Here is a 17,804-nt window from a genome sequence, read left to right as displayed (position 1 = left end):
AGGCGTTCGAAATCGTTGCCTGGTTCATTTATTGGCGGAAACGTATTTGTGGAACAGTCCGAGAATAACAATATAGTGGTGGCTATGTAATGGCGGCAGTAGAAAGTGTCGTTTAATATGAGTTACGCTTGAGGTGAAATTGCAGTTAGTTAATATGAAGCGGCCTGTTCCGTTTTTAATCATGTCTGCAGCAGTAACGTAACTAAATGAAAGTATCCCTGATCTCTCGCACACAATATATATTCGAGGCCAAACATGTTTAATATTCTCAAAGCGTACCAAGGCTTTCGATAACGTACCGCACATCAACTTTCTATTAAAAATTAATGCTCTATTCACTAATCATCAGTTGCCGAATGGTTTTTGTCGTACCTTAGCGAGAGAGAGTAGTTTGTCATATGGGAAGGCTACCGATCTCGCTTCTCGCCTGTAGAGTCTGGTGTACCCTAGGGAAGTGTATTGTTCCTCCTGCAATTTGTGTTGTTTATCAATGGCGTGCTGCATTTCATTACTATTCCAATCTAACTGTTCGCAGATGACTCCGTATTACACAACCGTATTGAACCGCGTGCCGATCAGATTGAAATAAATATTACTGCGTTAAAACAAAAAGTGTAACAACTGACCAATGATTTAGGGCACAGACAAAAAACTGTACATATCTGTCACTAGAAAGTGAAATATTTTTGATTACGATTATTCTGTTCAAGATTTCTCGTTATCAGCACTTTCAACATTTACATACTTTGAAGTTTACCTGGGTTCTAAGTACCAATGAACCTGTAGATTATGTTTGTCGGAAGGCCAGAAAAGCTTTGTGGTCACTTATTAGAAACGTGTATGTCGCTGCCCCTGCAGTAATATGTATAACGCGTAAAAATGTTATACGACAAATTATAGAATATGCTGAAATTGTGTGTGGCCCGCAGACTTCAACACACTGTTGTAAGCTCCATAAAACCCAACGGCTTCACGCGGGATTTATTTTCAACTAATATTGTCGTTGCCACTTCCCCTGAACGTGCTGAACTTCCTTGTATAGACTCCAGAAATGAGACTGACCGATTAAAGGTTCTTTAATTTATTATTCGTGACCATGTTAAATATAACAGATATGACTATTTCCGATATCTCCTGATGTCTGTTTTTGTAATCGTAAGAGCATGTATATCCCACCTCCCACTACAATACAGCTTTTTTTCTACAACAATATAGCAATGGATTATGTTTTCAGACACCACAGTAATGTGTTTCTTGAAATTGTGTGTCTTTGACACACTGTATTTTCAATATGGCAATAAACTGAAACTGAACTGAACTGTATTGTCAAGAGCACATACCTATACGCGCAATAACGTGGCCAAATGTCAACCTGTGTTTCTATCGCATGTTACAGTTTCCTCACGTTGCACTTCCCAACTGTACTTCGTGTTTGCATTTTCCGAAATGTACTTTCTTTTTAATCCTGAAATATAGTGTATAGTCACCTCCCACTCTTGTAATACCCCAAAACTGGGCAGACAGTATAAAAAAATTAATAATTTATAAGCATTGGTTAAGTAGTTTTGGTGAGGGCACCAAATTGATGAGGCAAATTCCAATTGTTACAAAATGGAGGTTTGGAAGTCAATGTTGTCAGTTTTAGTAGGGTATTTCGCATGTTACGGAGCAGCGAGTGTGATGACTTTGCAGATTAGGCGTGATGTGTGGGACTCATAAACGTTTTGCTATAAGAAGAACGCCAAGTTACTTATACGTAGAAGTTAGCCAAAGCAGAGTGCTATTCTAACAGTAGTAAAATTCCGAGTTTACCGGTTTATGGCTGAAGAACACTGCCTCACGGTTTGGGAAGATTAATTTCATGCGCAATTTCCCACCAGTAACAAATACGTTTAAGATCTACCGGGAGAATTAGGGATCATTATTGGAGTTAACAGAATGGAACATAATACAACGGTAGGTAAAAAGACGCGCGCAGAAAGTAATCTCAGACGTGCTTCATTAATCCACATTAATGTAGGTTCAGAAAAGTAAGAGGGCAACGTCGTTGCCTTCCGCCACACCCGAACTAAAAAAAGAAAGTGGGAACAAGAAATTGTTAACAACACTGAACTTCTGTGAAAAATAAACGAAATTTTAAATGCAGGATAAAACAGAGTCACGTAGTAGACCACACAATTTAGATATGATTTGGCAGTGACGCACGCAGTCAAAGCCAATAGGAAAGTCAGGAAAGATACAATCAGTTTGAAGTTTGCTGTCCACGTTAAACTACATGTGGATCATTAGTTCAAGCAGTTTTGTGTCAGAGGAAAATCCCTTCCTAAAACCACGCCGGTTATAAAAAAATTGTCCGTGTCGAGTTCACTATACACGTGTGAACTGATTATGTACTAAGCAGTCCAGCATACGCAAGTTATAGATATGGGTCGGCAGTTACCAGACGAGTAATATCTCCAGTTTGGTGAATTGGTTTCATTTTTGTTATAGCCATTCCGCAGGTAGCCCCTCAGATGTAACGAATTGTTGAAAAAAAGGCATAAGATCGTGCATAATGCAGCAAGAGTGTTCTTTAGTATCTTTGAATTAATGTTATCGGTACCGGCTCATGGGGATATTTGAGGTTAGTATTGATTAAATCAATGCCTCACGCGGTGACAGTAACGGGTTCAATACATCCACCTTTAAATTCAGGAAAGGTAGACAGAACGAAATAGACCTCTTGAGGGAAAACAAAACAAAGACGTGTTGCATAGTGAGGTGCAGTCAGCGCTAGGAAAAGGTATGTTGTCAGTTGCGCATAAAGTAATTCTGGCCGCCAACACAGACTCGCACGATCACTCTACATACTATGGTGCTGCGGAAGTTTTACAATGTTTTACAACGTGCTTCAGAGACCCTTTCCGTTCCAAACTTGTACGGTTCAAACTTGATTAAACCCCTCTTCATCAAAACATCATGGTTCTGGAGACAAGATTATCAATGCCCAAAAGACGTACATTTTCGCTTTATACGGCATTTCTAAAGCCTCCGTGTGCTACCTGCGCAGATTCCACCCGAATAACTGGCCTTCCAACGATTAAAGCGACACTGAAGTGAATTTGTCAAGCTCCCGTTTTTGCTTGCACTGCGTAGACTGGCTCAAATTAGCACACTTTTCATCTTTTATCCGGTTGACAAATCGGTAATTATTTTACAAAGCGCGAAAGAAGAAAAACTACCATGCGCGGTTTGCGGCGGCCGCACCAACTAAGGCTGTGACGTTGGGAGGAGGGGCGCCGTGATTGGACGATGCCCAAGGTTAGCAATCACACAAGTTTCGGTTTCGGTTTCCGTTCTGTAAAACATAACCAAAAGCGTTGTTGGATGGGCATTCTCAATATCTCAGTAATCATCGTACCGCGCTTCTGCCACGTTGTCGGCTGTAAAATGCACAAGATAAACCTCCCAGGACGGCTTGTAGTCGTAGCATTCACTAGCCGAGACCTACGCAGTCCATGAACGCCCTCCGCGTACCCGCAGACTCCCAAATGTCATGCGCTTTTCCCCCATATTTGGAGCTTGCCTCCCTCATGCCTGTATCGTAAAAAGCGTGTTCGCACCAGGCCAAGGGTCTGTTCATTCTGGCCTGTACCCACTGCCTCCAAGCAGTCGGTGCTTATGGCAACAGCACGCCAACGAGAACTCGCTAGCGCGCCAGTGCCAGCCTGAGCGCGTTTTGTGAACTAGTTCGTGTGGCCATGAACGTTGCGGCCCAAAAAAAGGTGAACTCAATATAGAAAACATCGGCGGAAAATAAAAAAGATAACTTACAAAAAAAAGCACGTACCCGCGGGGATTCGAACTCGTGACTCAAAAACATTCGCGGTGACATACCTAGCGCCGCAGACCACTGAGCCACGGAGCGGGACGCGAAAGCCTTACTAATATAGGGTATATATTGTACAACCGGTTTACACTTTTATTTAGTTTTGGCATTTCAAGCAGCTTAGGTGACTATTTGTTGTACTGCGATCGTGCAGTAAGCGTCGCCCGAGTTTCCACAGTAGCTCACGTCTAGCAATTGCATTTCGTAGACGAAAAAGCGTTCGCAGATGCGTAGTCGTGCTGCTGACCGCTGTGCTTGTTCGCCCAGCGCAAAAAAGTGCTTCCCGCGCCCTAGTTTTACGCTGTACGGTAAAAATATCAGTTGATTTTATTTCCTTAGTACCTATATCGACTTCGCTGACTCTTCTCCCGCCTTCAAGACGCCTTATATTTTCCTACTGGCGTACCAGTCAGCGAAGCGTCGCATGTGCGCTTGTGCAGCGCTTGTGTGAAGCGACCTTGACTTGGAGCTAGATACAGTGTACAAACAAACCAAGTAAAGAAAGGCACATTCTTCCATTCACAAACGTGTCCTGGCTTCGTTTCAACTAAGCGAACGAATTGCGACCAAGCAATTTTTTTTAACCTCCTTGATTGCGACAACCCGCCGGCGGCCGGCGGACGAAACGCTGGGCCGACTGACTCTGTCGGCCGGGGAGCCGTGCAGTAGCGCAGCCGTGGCGCAGCCAATTGCCAGCTCATCCCCTCCTGACGTCACACGAAAACGCCACAGAAAATGGGCGAGCGTAAAGAGAGGAGGACAGCATTTTCGAATTAGTTTTTCTACTAAATAAAATCGCGTAAACGCGCCTAGAGTGGTCGAAACATGGGCTGGGGACTCCGGACTACAATTTGCGCTAGTAATCCCGCAATGTTTACATATCACTTCAGTGTCCCTTTAAGTCGAGTGGGGACTGGTGATTGAAGATAATTCTGGAACACTAATTGATGCCAAAAAACAACGCGGGAATATCATATGTCGCACTTTTTCTCCTTGCAGAAACAACCCAACATGCGCATCCCTACGCTACCCAGAAAGCCGTATACTCAAATCATCGACGGCGTTCCCAGAAATCCAAATTTCGACCCTGTCATCTTTCGTAAAAACTTCAGCTTCCGCGCTTCACAGGGAGATCTCGTCCAGTTCACGCACCCGAAGAGCGGCACAAACTGGGTCTTTCACATCACGCAGTTGATTCTCAAGAGGGGCGAGCCTGTCCGCAGTGCGCAGGAGTACACGGACAACCAGCGTTTCATGGAAGGCATGGAGCTGGACGAGTGGAGACCGAGACTGCCCATGCGACCCATCTTCACCCACCTGCCTCCACGCAAGGAGACCATGAGCGACGAGGCCAAGTACATCTACGTCGCCCGCAACCAGTGGGACGTGTGCGTTTCCTTCTACCACATGACCACAAACTTCAGCACCTTCCGCTTCCAGGACGGCACCTTCGGCGAGTTCTTCGAGGCGTTCCTCAGTGAAGACTGCGGTGGACACGGCAGCCTCTTTGACCACGTAGCGGCCGGCTATGCCCTGCGATATGAACCCAACATGTTTTTTGTGACCTACGAGGAGCTCAAGCGGGACACGAGAAGCGTAGTTCTTCGCCTGGCCTACTTCTTGGGTGAGCAGTACGGTAGAGAGCTGGAAGAGGACGAGGTTTTGCTCGGCAAGTTGCTAGAAAGGATTGCGCCGGAACAAATGAAGGACATTGCAGTGCTCGACTTCAGTGGTGTTTCAGATCCCGAGTGGAGTCGCACAATGCAACGACTCGACGTTACATTCAAGGACGGACACGAAGGAAATAACAAGAAGTATGGACTTGTTAGGGAGGCCAAAGTGGGTGGCTGGAAAAAGTATTTTTCACCTCAGCAGCTGCGGCGGATGGAAACTAAGTTAAAGGAGGTAGATGAAAAGTCCACTGTCATGAACATGTGGGGAGACATACGGGAAGAAGCAATTGCAGCTTCCAGGAAAGGTGCAAAGGCTCTTGAATGACGTTTTGTTTAGCGTTCAATAAAACAGATGACTTTGCAACTGGATTACAAAATATTGTGTGACACAACATAACTACATATTTTTCCTTTGAAAGACGCTATATCTTGCAGAAAGCTGGGTTTTGAGATAGCAACTAAACTATGAAACTTTTGGTGGTTGTTGGAGTCGCTAATTTTGTTGAATGCTTTCCGCCTTTACATCATGAATTTAAAATAGGAAATCAATTTTACTCCTAATTTTCTGAGAGTTGTGCGCAATTAGTCATTTAGTGTTTATTATTAGTCAATTAGTGTTTATTATATCGCACAGTTTAAACGAAGAAAGATTGCCTGACTAAATTTATCACCTATAAAACATGGCCATGAGGTGCAATCTTTTATTTCGACAGCACTTTGTTTTGTCTGCTTATCATGTGTTCAAGGGGGTGCACAATGTGGCTATGGAGATTGCCACCAATTGCCATCGAGAAAACACACATTTTGTGTCAGTACTAATTTAGTTTCGCAACAATCCGATTTTGACACTGTTAACTCAACATCACTGGAAACTTGGTAATATGTTGATTTTATTAGCTATGGCACTACAGCAGCCTATTACCTCGGATTGCAAACGCAACCATTCACCTTTAACGACCGGAAATTGCCTTTGTTATTTCCGCTGTCTCTCCTTTTTTAGTAACAATCAATTCGAGCTTATTACTTCCTCCGTCCTTCGAATGACATAGCTAATACCGATTAACAATGGGAAAATAACTGTTCGCCCATTGGCGTTTCCGATATGCGGTTTACGATACCCGTGTCGGTAGCCCAAAAACGGCTCCTAAACCCCGTGCCGCTTGGCATTCACTACATGGTCCTTCTAATAATACCACCACAAAAGGATGGTGCTGCTGAGCAATCCCATTTGGTTGACCCATTCAATTTCATGAGGTTCACATGAACACATATAAAGGAGGGAGTGCTAATATGTAATGCCCTGAAACTTGGATAGGCGGAAACGTTGTCTATAGCGCGTGCTTCGCACTAATAAATACCCCAAAGCAAACGCTGATAGGCAACTGTTATGTAGTGCCAGCAAATACCACATCGCTATGCAGTTTTAAGCGTTGGAGCTACCGGTGGCTGCACCCTGGAGAAGATAAAGGTTCCGGCACAAGCGAGACCACATCTAAAAACTCATAAAGCTTACTCGCAGTGCCTTGCTCCGATGAGTACTCAGGGGATTTCAATGGGAAATTATTGCTTTCGCATTGATAACTCAATGGAAGCGCTTAAACAAACTCGGGGTTTCCGACCTGATTTTTGGTATAAAAATAATCAAAAGGGCTTAGCAAACCTAATCTTTATTAGAAATACACGACAAATCTCTTCTCAGAGTATATATATTGCTGCAAAATACCCCTTCACCTAGAAACCAAATTCTAATAGAAAGGCAGACTAAATTATGTGAACTTGATCTGCTCAACACTTTTGGCTGGCTCGACAAGCCTCCGAAATCGGCTTGACATATGTATAGACTTTGCAAGTAAGTAGATGAGTCCAATGGCGCTTACTCAATCACAGTCAGGATATTTTAAAATTCCCAGGTCATGAGCTGCCCTCACAAGTAATGCAACGAGGTGGTGATGTCTTCTGAAAAACTGCTGCAAAATAGTGCTTGTTCGAAATCATGTTTTAAATGTACAGCACTGTAGGGAGCCGGCTTGGCGTCGTAGCTCGTCCGAGGTCACGCTATCCAGCCAACGCAGTCACGTAGCGTAACGAACCAAGAGTCCGGCGGGGTCACGCACCCAAAGAGGGGCTTCGAAAAGATACGCTATTATCCCTCAATTCAGCCTTCCGCCCAAACGTTAACAGGGTACTTGAACAAGAGGTTTATTGAGGCAGAACCGTTTATAACTCCTGGAATCGCTTGCACTTGTTATACATATCTCCATTATTTAGTGCTAAAAAAACTGCAGGTAATGCTGAAGCAAAATATTTGTAATTACCCGCAGTCCCCGGGTCTGTTTGGTTATGAATGCTCATTGGGGTGGTTTTTACAATCGTAAGCGAAAAAAGCGGCCGCCGAAGAAAAAACAACGACGATTTCAGAATGGCGCAGAAAGGCTCCAGCGCGTGCGATATGAAAGCAAGGACAAAAAGAATAGAACTTCCGTTCGTGATGATGCTGGCGGAAAAAAAAGATAAAGAAAAAGATGCCAGCTGTCTCAGGACAAGGCGCGCGAGCACTGTGAAGGCGGGAAAATTGAGTTGCATTGAAGAAACCTGTTCATTTATTCAACACAGGAGTGAGAAAGATATGTGAACAGATTGAGGGGTGATAGCAAAGAGCGGAGAACGGCGCTGCAGCTCCTATTGGGAATCACGGCTATGCACTTCCGACGGCTTTCACGGTGAGAACTGCTTCAATTCATACTGTGATTACCGAGTCAGGCTTCTGGTGACCATTATGCGAGTTAAAGCACTCATGTTGCAAGAGCAAATGGTGTGCCTAATTTATGCTTACTCCTTCCTGGAAATAAATTCTGAAGAATAGACGGTTTTCGACTTCGCAAAGAATGCCGAATTATCAGAAGCATCACCGAAAACACTGAATACGGAAAATGAAGCACCACGGAAAAGTATTTTTGCCTGCTGTTTTCCGCTCTTTGCGAAACAACTTCCTTGCAGGACAGAATAGTTCACACGCAGAAAATGTTCCAGACGCCGTTTCCTGCCTTAGGCTGGGCTTGGAAGAACGCTAAAAGGCGGAGGGCTATGCGAAGCCGAGTGGCGTAATTAATTTCCGTACCTTAGTGAGGCTGGGGTCTGGTGAAACGGTATTGATCGGTCTCTGGCGAGAAGCTAAGCAAAAATATGACAACCCTGAAAAAGCAGTACTTGTAGTTCTTTGCATAAGTAAGGTCTCTGTTCGACTATCTTGGGCATAAGACGTCGCCGTATCTCCAATGAAAAATTAGCGAATTCGAATAAATGAACGGCCCCTTAAATCACTTGTAGATATTTTTATGAAATTTGTCGATGAATCTTTTCGGATGTATAATAATAGTAGTGTCATCATTGCCATGATATGTCTTTCTGGGTAGAAGCTGCCTGTGGGTTAACCAGTCCAGACAAATTGGCTTCCCTCCGAAGGTCAGTTGACGATGATGCCTAATAAGGGTTTCATTATAAGAGTAGCTGACCTCTTAAGCACGTCATTCTGGCAGCCGGTGAAGAACAGATTAGAGAGAGTGACTTCACTAGTATAACGAATTTGCTCTTTGTAGAAGAATGAATAGCACGAAAGTAATTGGTTTTTGTTATTGATACTGGTCCTTTTCTGTGATGCAAGCATCTATCGTAAATACTTGCGGACATTCTTTCCGCTTTTTTACAACAAAACTTTCGGAAATACGGGATGCTACGTAGTCGTGGCCTAACTGTGATTTACTAGTCGTGGCTGTAGGAGAACTGTGTTTCCAACATTTCCGAAAAGGGTGTTTTGCTCGATTGCCACATCACTTTTTATTCACGTGTGATGAAACATTATATGTGAAAAATTCTTTAGCTACGTATTGGCCACAGTGGTGGCTTGTAGTGACACTTTTGCGTGGTCATAATTGCACCAGGAGGTCAGCCATAAAGGAATGAATTGTGCATTTGGCGTACAAAAAAGATATCAAGATTATTAGGAACCCCACGTTACACATCACAAAATGGAAACGCACACGTGCCAACAATCTTGGCTTAAGCGAAATTTATGACACAATACATTATAAAATAGAACTTTTTGAGCCCTAATAAAAATCTTGAGCACATTTATAAATCACAAGGCAGATCTTTGTTTCTCCACGAAACACATCTCAATGCAAAACAAGAACTCCATCTGACCCAACGGAATAGAGAGGGCTGCACATACTGTTCTGGAGGTTTTGCTCGTGTAGCTCCGGAATCGGTAGCGTGCCAGCAAAAAGGCCTGCAGCCTAACATAGGAGCAGTTCCCATGGAACAATTATTTCGAATAACTTAATTACACTGTGTTCCTTAAATATCCCTCCAGATTATGACCTCTGGAAACTGAATAGTAAAACTGTAGATCAACGTCACGCCATTTTGTATTGATGGGCAATATTGTTCAGCATCAATTATGTCGTTCCGGACGAGGCAGAGTGTTAGCAAAATGCCTGCTCTCCTCTGGCAACTGCTCATTTTACAAACAAATTAAATTTATTACAGCACGACACACAACACGTACTCCTCAATTAAAGTGGAGCGTTACTCCGAATCCCTGCGGAAGTTGCCATTTTCCAATTGCATCGACCGCAATAGATAGCTCCCCAACTCCAACACACATGCAACAGTGTCACGAAAACGTAGTTGACTCTAAACAGCTCAGGGAAATGTCCAAAGGGTCCTATGTCTCGAGCGAAAAAGTAGATATTCATCAAGGTACAAATATATTTAGTGCAGACGTAATAGAGGCAGGACATTTCCCAATTCTCCTAACCTCTGATAGAAATAACAAACTGGTAATTTGGTGCAATGAGGAGCGCATGGTAGCTCGTAAGCAGCAAAATAAAGCCTGGACAGCTCTCAGAAAGCACTCAACGACTAAAAACCTAGTTAGTTTCAAGCGCGTAAACGCAACGGGCTGGCGAATAGACGTGAAGATAAAATTCACAGTTAAAAAACGCTTCGCTTATCCGTCCACTCATGCACTGACTAACACGAAGTTTGGAAAAGAACTAGTGTGCTACAAGAAACACCAACACTATCACACTTGTTAGCACGGCTGGAGACACGCTTGTAGATCAAGGTAATGCTCTTGGCCAACATTTTGGGGATGTATTCTCTTCTGTTCACTACACTGCACAATTGTTGAAACAGAAACGGCTATTCAAGCGGCAGCCTATGCGAAAGAAGAAAGCTCATCCGGTGGGCCACAACAGCCCCTTCACTGAAAACGAGTTTGCTGTTGCGCTTTCGAGTGGCGGAAAAACTGCTGTACCGGCCAGTATAATCGCGAATGAAAGGTTAGATCATATCCACCAAGACAATCAAGAAGCAATACATTTCTTATTTTAAAAATAGGGAAAGCAGGACGCCTTTCTATATCCTGCAAAGAGCGCATTGTCGCCCCATAACCAAATGAAATGAAAAACATCTGTTTAGCTGCCAGATCAGAGCCCATTGCATTAACAAGCTGCACTTGCAAGCCTTTATGAAAAAGCATAAACAGACGCTTTATATATTTTTGAGAACATAACAGAATTTTAGACCACTTTCATGCGGGTTTTCAGCCTGGAAGGTGCACAACTGATGCTTTTGTGATCTTTTATGCTTACCCATGCGATGCATTGGCGCATGAAAAACACTGTATGACTTTGTTTATGGACACAAAAAGGGCGCACGATATTACGCGGCGTTACGGCATTCTACTCGACGTTTCTCCTATGCTAACGTTATTGAACATGATCTGATCTACATGGCATTCCGCATGTCAGTTGGCTACAACATATCCCACACGTTCACCGAAGAAATGGGCGTTCTTCAAGGAGATGTCTTAAAGAGACCCTGTGTTAGGTTCCGAACAATAATAAAAAATACCAGTATAAATTTTGAATGTGACTATGTTTATGTTCTACACAACCCAAATAAATACACACTTTGGACAGAGAGACGAAAGAGCACTGGCGAACCGAAGAATAGAGGGGGACTGTGAGAACGCGGTATATAAAACGTTAACAAGTTTAACAAACGAGAAACAGTCAAAAGTCAGGTAATGAAGGGAAAAGGCACAGTTCGAATATGCGGGAAAGAGTTCAAGGTGAACGACAAGGTCACGGTAGGTGTTCGCTGCGGGAACGGGGTTGTCCTACCTCACGTCCCAGAGGCGCAGTCGTGGTGATGCGGTGTTGCAAGGTCTCGCTGATGTCGTGGCCGTGGTGGTCGAGCGTGCTCCCAGGTCCCGTTGCAGAGAAGCCAATGCAGCTGTCTTGGAGAGTCGCTGTCTCTCACCGACGCACGGCGAGACGACTTCCTTGCGGAGGAGACGTCTTGGAGGTTGCAGTCGTGGATGACCTCTTGGGGCACAGCACGGGTCTGGTCGCCCGACCGCCGCGCATCCCGGTCTCGCTCCACCCTTCTCCATCCCCATCTCTCGACGTTCTCTTTTCGGCTCGCTTCCCTGCCTCCGGCAGCTGTTGTGGGCAGCTTCTCATTCGCCGGGGGCCGGCGAAGCTCGTGCTCCGGTCTCGATAGCCTTGGTGCCGTAGCTCGTGTCGATGACGTACGCTGCGCGTGCCTTGGGTCGTCTTTCTGTTCTCACCCCATGCACAGTTCAGTATGACTTCACCAAAAGACTTTTCACAGTCCTTAATACTTCAACGCACCAATTTCATTACTACAATATTACGCATGACGCGCAAGCGGTACACACGGACCAGGTTTCAGCCGAAAAGACAAGCCGGGGGGGGGGGGAGTTTCCGACACTTTTTCCGACAATGACTGCGGTGCCAGTCCCTGCCTCTTTCGTACACACGTCGAGCAGCTTAGTGATGAGGCTTTCCCCTTAAGTCACAAGCTACCCACGCTGATGCGAACTCTCTGACTGACCGTGACCATGGCACACGCAGACAAAGAAACCTTTCGGTATATTTGATTTCGTAGGCTAGTGGTGAGTTCTGACATAGTTCTTTTTGAGGTGCTCTGCCTGCTTTGCCTGCCGGCTTTTGAAATTGGCCTCTTAGTCCGACTACAGTAGCACCTTCTTAGCTTACAAGGAGGGTGCATTATTCTCGGCGCTACTTGGTCTCTTTGGACTGATGTCTTGGTTGGTTCGGCATCTCTGTCTGAAATCAGGGTCTTTTCCAATACAGGACGGTCCTTATCAGACAAAATGTCATGGAGGCCCGATTTACGGCTCTCGTTAATCTTGGGCTCAGCAGACCCGCAAGCAGTCAAGTGCTATGCTGCCACAAGAGTTTTAAGTGGTTTTTTGATCATCCTCTGATTGAAGATGCACCTGCTGTTCCGTGCTCACGTTATGCTCACACGGTTCATCGACATCCCCAGACTCTTCAAAAGGGGTCAGAGGTTGGCCTGAACGATAGCGTGGGGGCGAGAAAGCCTGTACTCTATGAAATCTTTTCCCGCCATCCTTAGATTTACAGGCCTCACTTCCCGTAGCCTCAAGCTCCGCGAGTCATTGCCGCAGCTTCAAAGTTTCCTTTTCAATTTCTGCGCGCTCCTGTTTTATCTCGGCTAGCCTTTTGGCCGCCTCGATATCTAGAGCTCTTTCTTCACCCCAGAGCCTTTGCTCCTCGTGTGCCCACTCTTTCAGCTCATCGCCGCTTAATAGCAATCGCTTCCCCAAATCAATTAGCTCTGCAAGGTCCATCTCGGGTCTTTAGGAGTATACACAAATGAACTAGCCTCGTCCTGTCGCGGACGCCAATTATTGTCAGGTTTGGGACAATAATAATAAATACAAGTATAAATTTTGTACGACACTATGTTTGTGTTCTAGACAACCCAAATAAATACACACACTATGTACAGAGAGACGAAAGAGCACTGGCGAACCGAAGAATAGAGGGGTACTGTGAGAACGCGGTATATAAAACTTTAACAAGTTTAACAAACGACAAACAGTCAAAAGTCTGGTAATGAAGGAAAAAGGCACAGTTCGAATATGCGGGAAAGAGATGAAGGTGAACGACAAGGTCACGGTAGGTGTTCGCTGCGGGAACGGGGTTGTCCTACATCCAGTCCCAGAGGCGCAGTCGTGGTGATGCGGTGTTGCAAGGTCTCGCTGATGTCGTAGCCGTGGTGGTCGAGCGTGCTCCCAGCTCCCGTTGCAAAGAAGCCAACGCAGCTGTCTTGGAGAGTCGCTGTCTCTCACCGACGCACGGCGAGACGACTTCCTTGCGGAGGAGACGTCTTGGAGGTTGCAGTCGTGGATGACCTCTTGGGGCACGGCACGGGTCTCGTCGCCCGACCGCCGCGCATCCCGGTCTCTCTCCATGCTTCTCAATCCGCATCTCTTGACGTTCTCTTTTCGGCTCGCTTCCCTGCCTCCGGCAGCTGTTGTGGGCAGCCTCTCATTCGCCGGTGGCCGGCGAAGCTCGTGCTCCGGTCTCGAGAGCCTTGATGCCGTAGCTCGTGTCGATGACGTACGCTGCGCGTGCCTTGAGTCGTCTTTCTCTTCACTTCATGACACCCTGAAACACTCTTCGTGCAGGGCAAGTAAACCAGCGTGACGTTTAGATTGGACTTCTAGGAACACCCGAGCCAAATATTACACGTGCACATGAAGCGCTAAACGCGCAAAGCGCCGTGAAAGACGCGGAAAAACCAACCGCGCTCTCTTCAATTCTTCTTATTATGCACCCCTGGCATGGCCTCTGCGGCGTCAATCGGGCCATGGCTGTCCTGGCTGCCCTATTGGCTGCCGCTGGTGAACTTCGCGGCAACATTCTGGCATTTCCTGTGACGATCAGCCATCGTTGGTGCTGTGTATGAACCTCTTCTATGTCTGAACCTGTGCGCATGCTTTTGGTGTTTCTTTTGTTTTGAGTGCGCGCGGAGTTTGAGTGAGGAACTAAATATTCCACTTTCAACGAGCCCACTCAACAACAAACGTTTATTGCTCCAAAAACGCCGTACCAGCCTGAGCGCTTGCTTGCGAGCACGCCACCATGCCTGCTTTTTTGTGGCACCAGACCGGAAATACACCCGTCCACGTTGCGGGGAAAATGACGAAACTCCCTGGCCTGTGACATATTGAAGGCCGCCGAACAGAACGCCGCGCGGGACCCCCCTCTCCGAGAGAGAGCCCGCAGCTTCCGTCGCGTTGTCCGCGGTTGAGTTGAAAGGGAACATTTATGCACGATTTTTCATCACGCGTAGTTTCGGTGACAGTGAACGGATTGTCATAATTCTTGAGGGAGGAGATTGCTGGGACAATAGACCTTACCCCAAAATACATTCCGAGTAGTCGATGCAAAGTGTTGCAAGGTCCGTTTAAGCTGCGCGCTTGTTGTGGTCAAAAATAATTCTTTGAAAACCTTTTGAACCACTCTCTCTTTTACTCTGCATGCGCTCATATTGGTGTTAAGTATCGCAATTTGGCCATCTGCCAGGTATAAATTCCCCTTGTAATGGCGAGGCTATCGACATGGGCAAATGAGAACGGTTTTAAGCTTAACTGTGACAAAAGCTGCTGCGTGCTGTTTACTAAGCTACGAGGCATACTGCCAGAGCCATGTGGGGCCCTTCATGGGAAGTCTAGCCCGGTAAAAAAAGCACAGATGATTGGGCAAGCCGGTTGCTGAATCTTTCGATGAATGCAAAGATGAAGCTGGCACCGAGCTCAGCAGACGCATAGGCGAGGAAAAACAAGACCACTAGGTGAGGCCACAAGACCACCACAAGATGGCTGCTCAGAATGTTTCCCTCTAAATAGTGTAAATATACTGCCTTTCCCCAGACGACGGCCTCCTCCTTGCTTCCCTGGACATTCTTCGACACTGCTGGAAGAATAATTATCCGTTGTACACCACTTAAAAATGCGGAAAAATGCGTAAAAGATTTAAAGTTTCTACTTCTAAAGAATCTGTCACGTAATGTCGTGGGGCACAGACAGATCATGTATATTAAAATTTTTACACTGCAAGTTCAGATAAAGGTTTGATTTCGGTGCCCAGCCCATGTGTAAGCCCCAAAAGCTTCTCTGAAACTACTGCATCCTGTCTACCGGCTTGCGGTTGGTGACAGGCACACTCTGTAGGAGTCCGATAGAAAGCGTGTATTTAAAATCCCACATGTGGTCACTAGGAAGTCCACGTGCCTACGCAGCCTTCTTATTTGCTGTAAAAGGAAGCTCAATCTTAAAACACTCAATTAACATTTTAATACATCACACATTCAGTGTATATTTAACCATTAAAGGGCCTTCGGTTTCTCAACTTCATGCAAAAACTGTAAACACTATAGCACCCAACATAAACATCACTTTTAAGGACACCTGCAAGACCACTTTTACTGATGTTGTGGCCCCCTGGAAGATTTCGCCAATAAAGTGCGAATTTATTTCGCAAAGGTAGACAGAAACGAAGCTCTGATTGCCTTGAATAATAAGGAAGCTTTACGCATTCAACAAAAATATCACTGCGCAGAGTTTTACACCGATGCCTGCAAAGCAAACTCTGCGGTATTATGTGTCAAATGTGGACCGCGCCTCTCCGCTTCAAAAATACTGAACAGTCGCTCCAGCATTCTCACAGGTTAAGCCCATGGCACTAGGATACAATATGCAAAAGAAGACAGCTCGCTAGGTCATATAAGAGGATTTTGTTCGCGTGGTGACAACTCTGTCAGTAGCGAAGCGCGTAACAATGCAGTGTTCAACACGCTTTACTTTTTCCATCTCCACGTGTGGCTACCCCTTTGCCTCAACGCTTTGTTAGCTTGTGGGAAACTGAATAGCACCGGAAAAAACACCCCACTGGCCCCTATGAATAGGTTCAGACCTCGCCAAGAGCTTTTACTTGACCACAGAAAATCCCTTTTCAATGTTCACTAAAAACGCGCCAACGTTCAGGAAATTGGCCAGTTTTATCTTCGTTATTTTACTACTCAAAGAATGTATGCAACCCTGCTTTGATATAAAAGTAGCGACGGAGATTTCCCAGTCGAAATGATCGATACCTTCCGCGTGCTTTTCAATCTATAATTAATACGCGTACAGACACCTAAGTGGTGCGATGCCCTCCCTGCTGACATGTAGTTTCGCAAATCAGTTCTGGTTGCAATTTACAGCCCTAGTAATGGGAAAGCTCCAGATATGACTTCCTTTTCTGGTCTTACTGTTATTCGCAATTGATTCTTTTGAATCCACAAATAGGTCGACATGGTTTATTGGAACCTTCACATGTTGGAGTACAAAGAATAGAAGCCGAGATACATTCCAACTTCTGGTCCCCAAAAATCTCCGCCATTGCTCGTCAGCGTAGCAGACTATAGAGCAATCGAACTTGAAGCAATGTGCAGTTTATGTAGATATTTTCAATAGTGACAAGACAGACGCGGAAGTACAGCCCCCTTTAAAACTGACAGTGCTTGCGGGCTCCCGGTCGACGTAATACAAGCGAGGTGCCGATCGCCGCAATCAAATAAACATGAAGAGCACACCCTGATGCCAAACCACATTCTTGGACTTGTGGGTACTCCAACTGAAGTGCAATGTTAAGAAAGTCTAGCGACGCGTCTTCTTAGGATGAGGCTTTAATAGAAACTGCTAGAAAACGAGCGCAAGGCAGCGCGGCCACGAAAGCATGTGATAGCTCGTGAGGAGCGTAATGAAAATGATAATGATCAGCATCGTCTGCTACAAGGGGTGAAGACGAGAAAGTCCCAGCACGAATAAATACCCTTTATGTCAGATAACAGAATATCAAAGAGACACATTTGTCTCCTACCTGCGGGAATGTTAAGGCATTACTTTTTATACATATCTGCGCGACATTTTGTGGTTGATAAGTAAGTCATGATGCTGTCACGTTCTCTTGGAACACTATCCTCGTCATCAGAGGGATGTGTGACTCGTGCGTAATCCTGTCCGCTGGGGTAGTAATGGCTTCCTTGGTGTCGGCTTGTGGGGTCTTGGTTGCAGCAAGCACACGCCTGTTTGCCTGCCGTGCTGCATTTTGCTACCTTGCATCTTACTGTGAGGTTTGTTTCTGTTATGGTGCAAGCCCTCCTAATTTACGGGGCAGACTTGTGCGATTCCACTGAGTGCCGTATACTACACTGAGAAAAAATGAGAGGAGGCATTGAGATGGTGAGAACAATCAAAAAACAGAACAGCGGAAAAGTACACTGAAAATAACTGATGCCAAATCAGCTGTAATATAAGTGTATGTTCACAAGAAAATAGCCCAATTATCCTCCGC

At 45.4% G+C, this 17,804-nt stretch overlaps 1 protein-coding gene across 1 annotated transcript; it reads left to right on the top strand.

The window, feature by feature from the left end:
- The first annotated feature begins 4,879 nt into the window (after positions 1-4,879).
- LOC144146681 (sulfotransferase 1C2A-like) lies at positions 4,880-5,866 on the top strand. The gene has a single exon (XM_077678608.1). It carries the CDS (start codon positions 4,880-4,882, stop codon positions 5,864-5,866), a length of 987 nt encoding a protein of 328 aa, XP_077534734.1.
- Positions 5,867-17,804: the final 11,938 nt, after the last annotated feature.

The sequence above is a fragment of the Haemaphysalis longicornis genome, unplaced genomic scaffold (genome assembly GCF_048455015.1).
Source record: "Haemaphysalis longicornis isolate Haplotype H1 unplaced genomic scaffold, Haemaphysalis longicornis Haplotype H1 scaffold_7, whole genome shotgun sequence".
Classification (NCBI taxonomy): domain Eukaryota; kingdom Metazoa; phylum Arthropoda; class Arachnida; order Ixodida; family Ixodidae; genus Haemaphysalis; species Haemaphysalis longicornis.
Note: the sequence above shows the minus strand (reverse complement) of the source record. Positions and strands in the feature narration are given on the sequence as shown.

What these genes read in the sequence shown, in the direction of transcription:
- LOC144146681 (XM_077678608.1), top strand. Translation starts at nt 4,880, where the DNA reads ATGCGCATCCCTACGCTACCCAGAAAGCCGTATACTCAAATCATCGAC.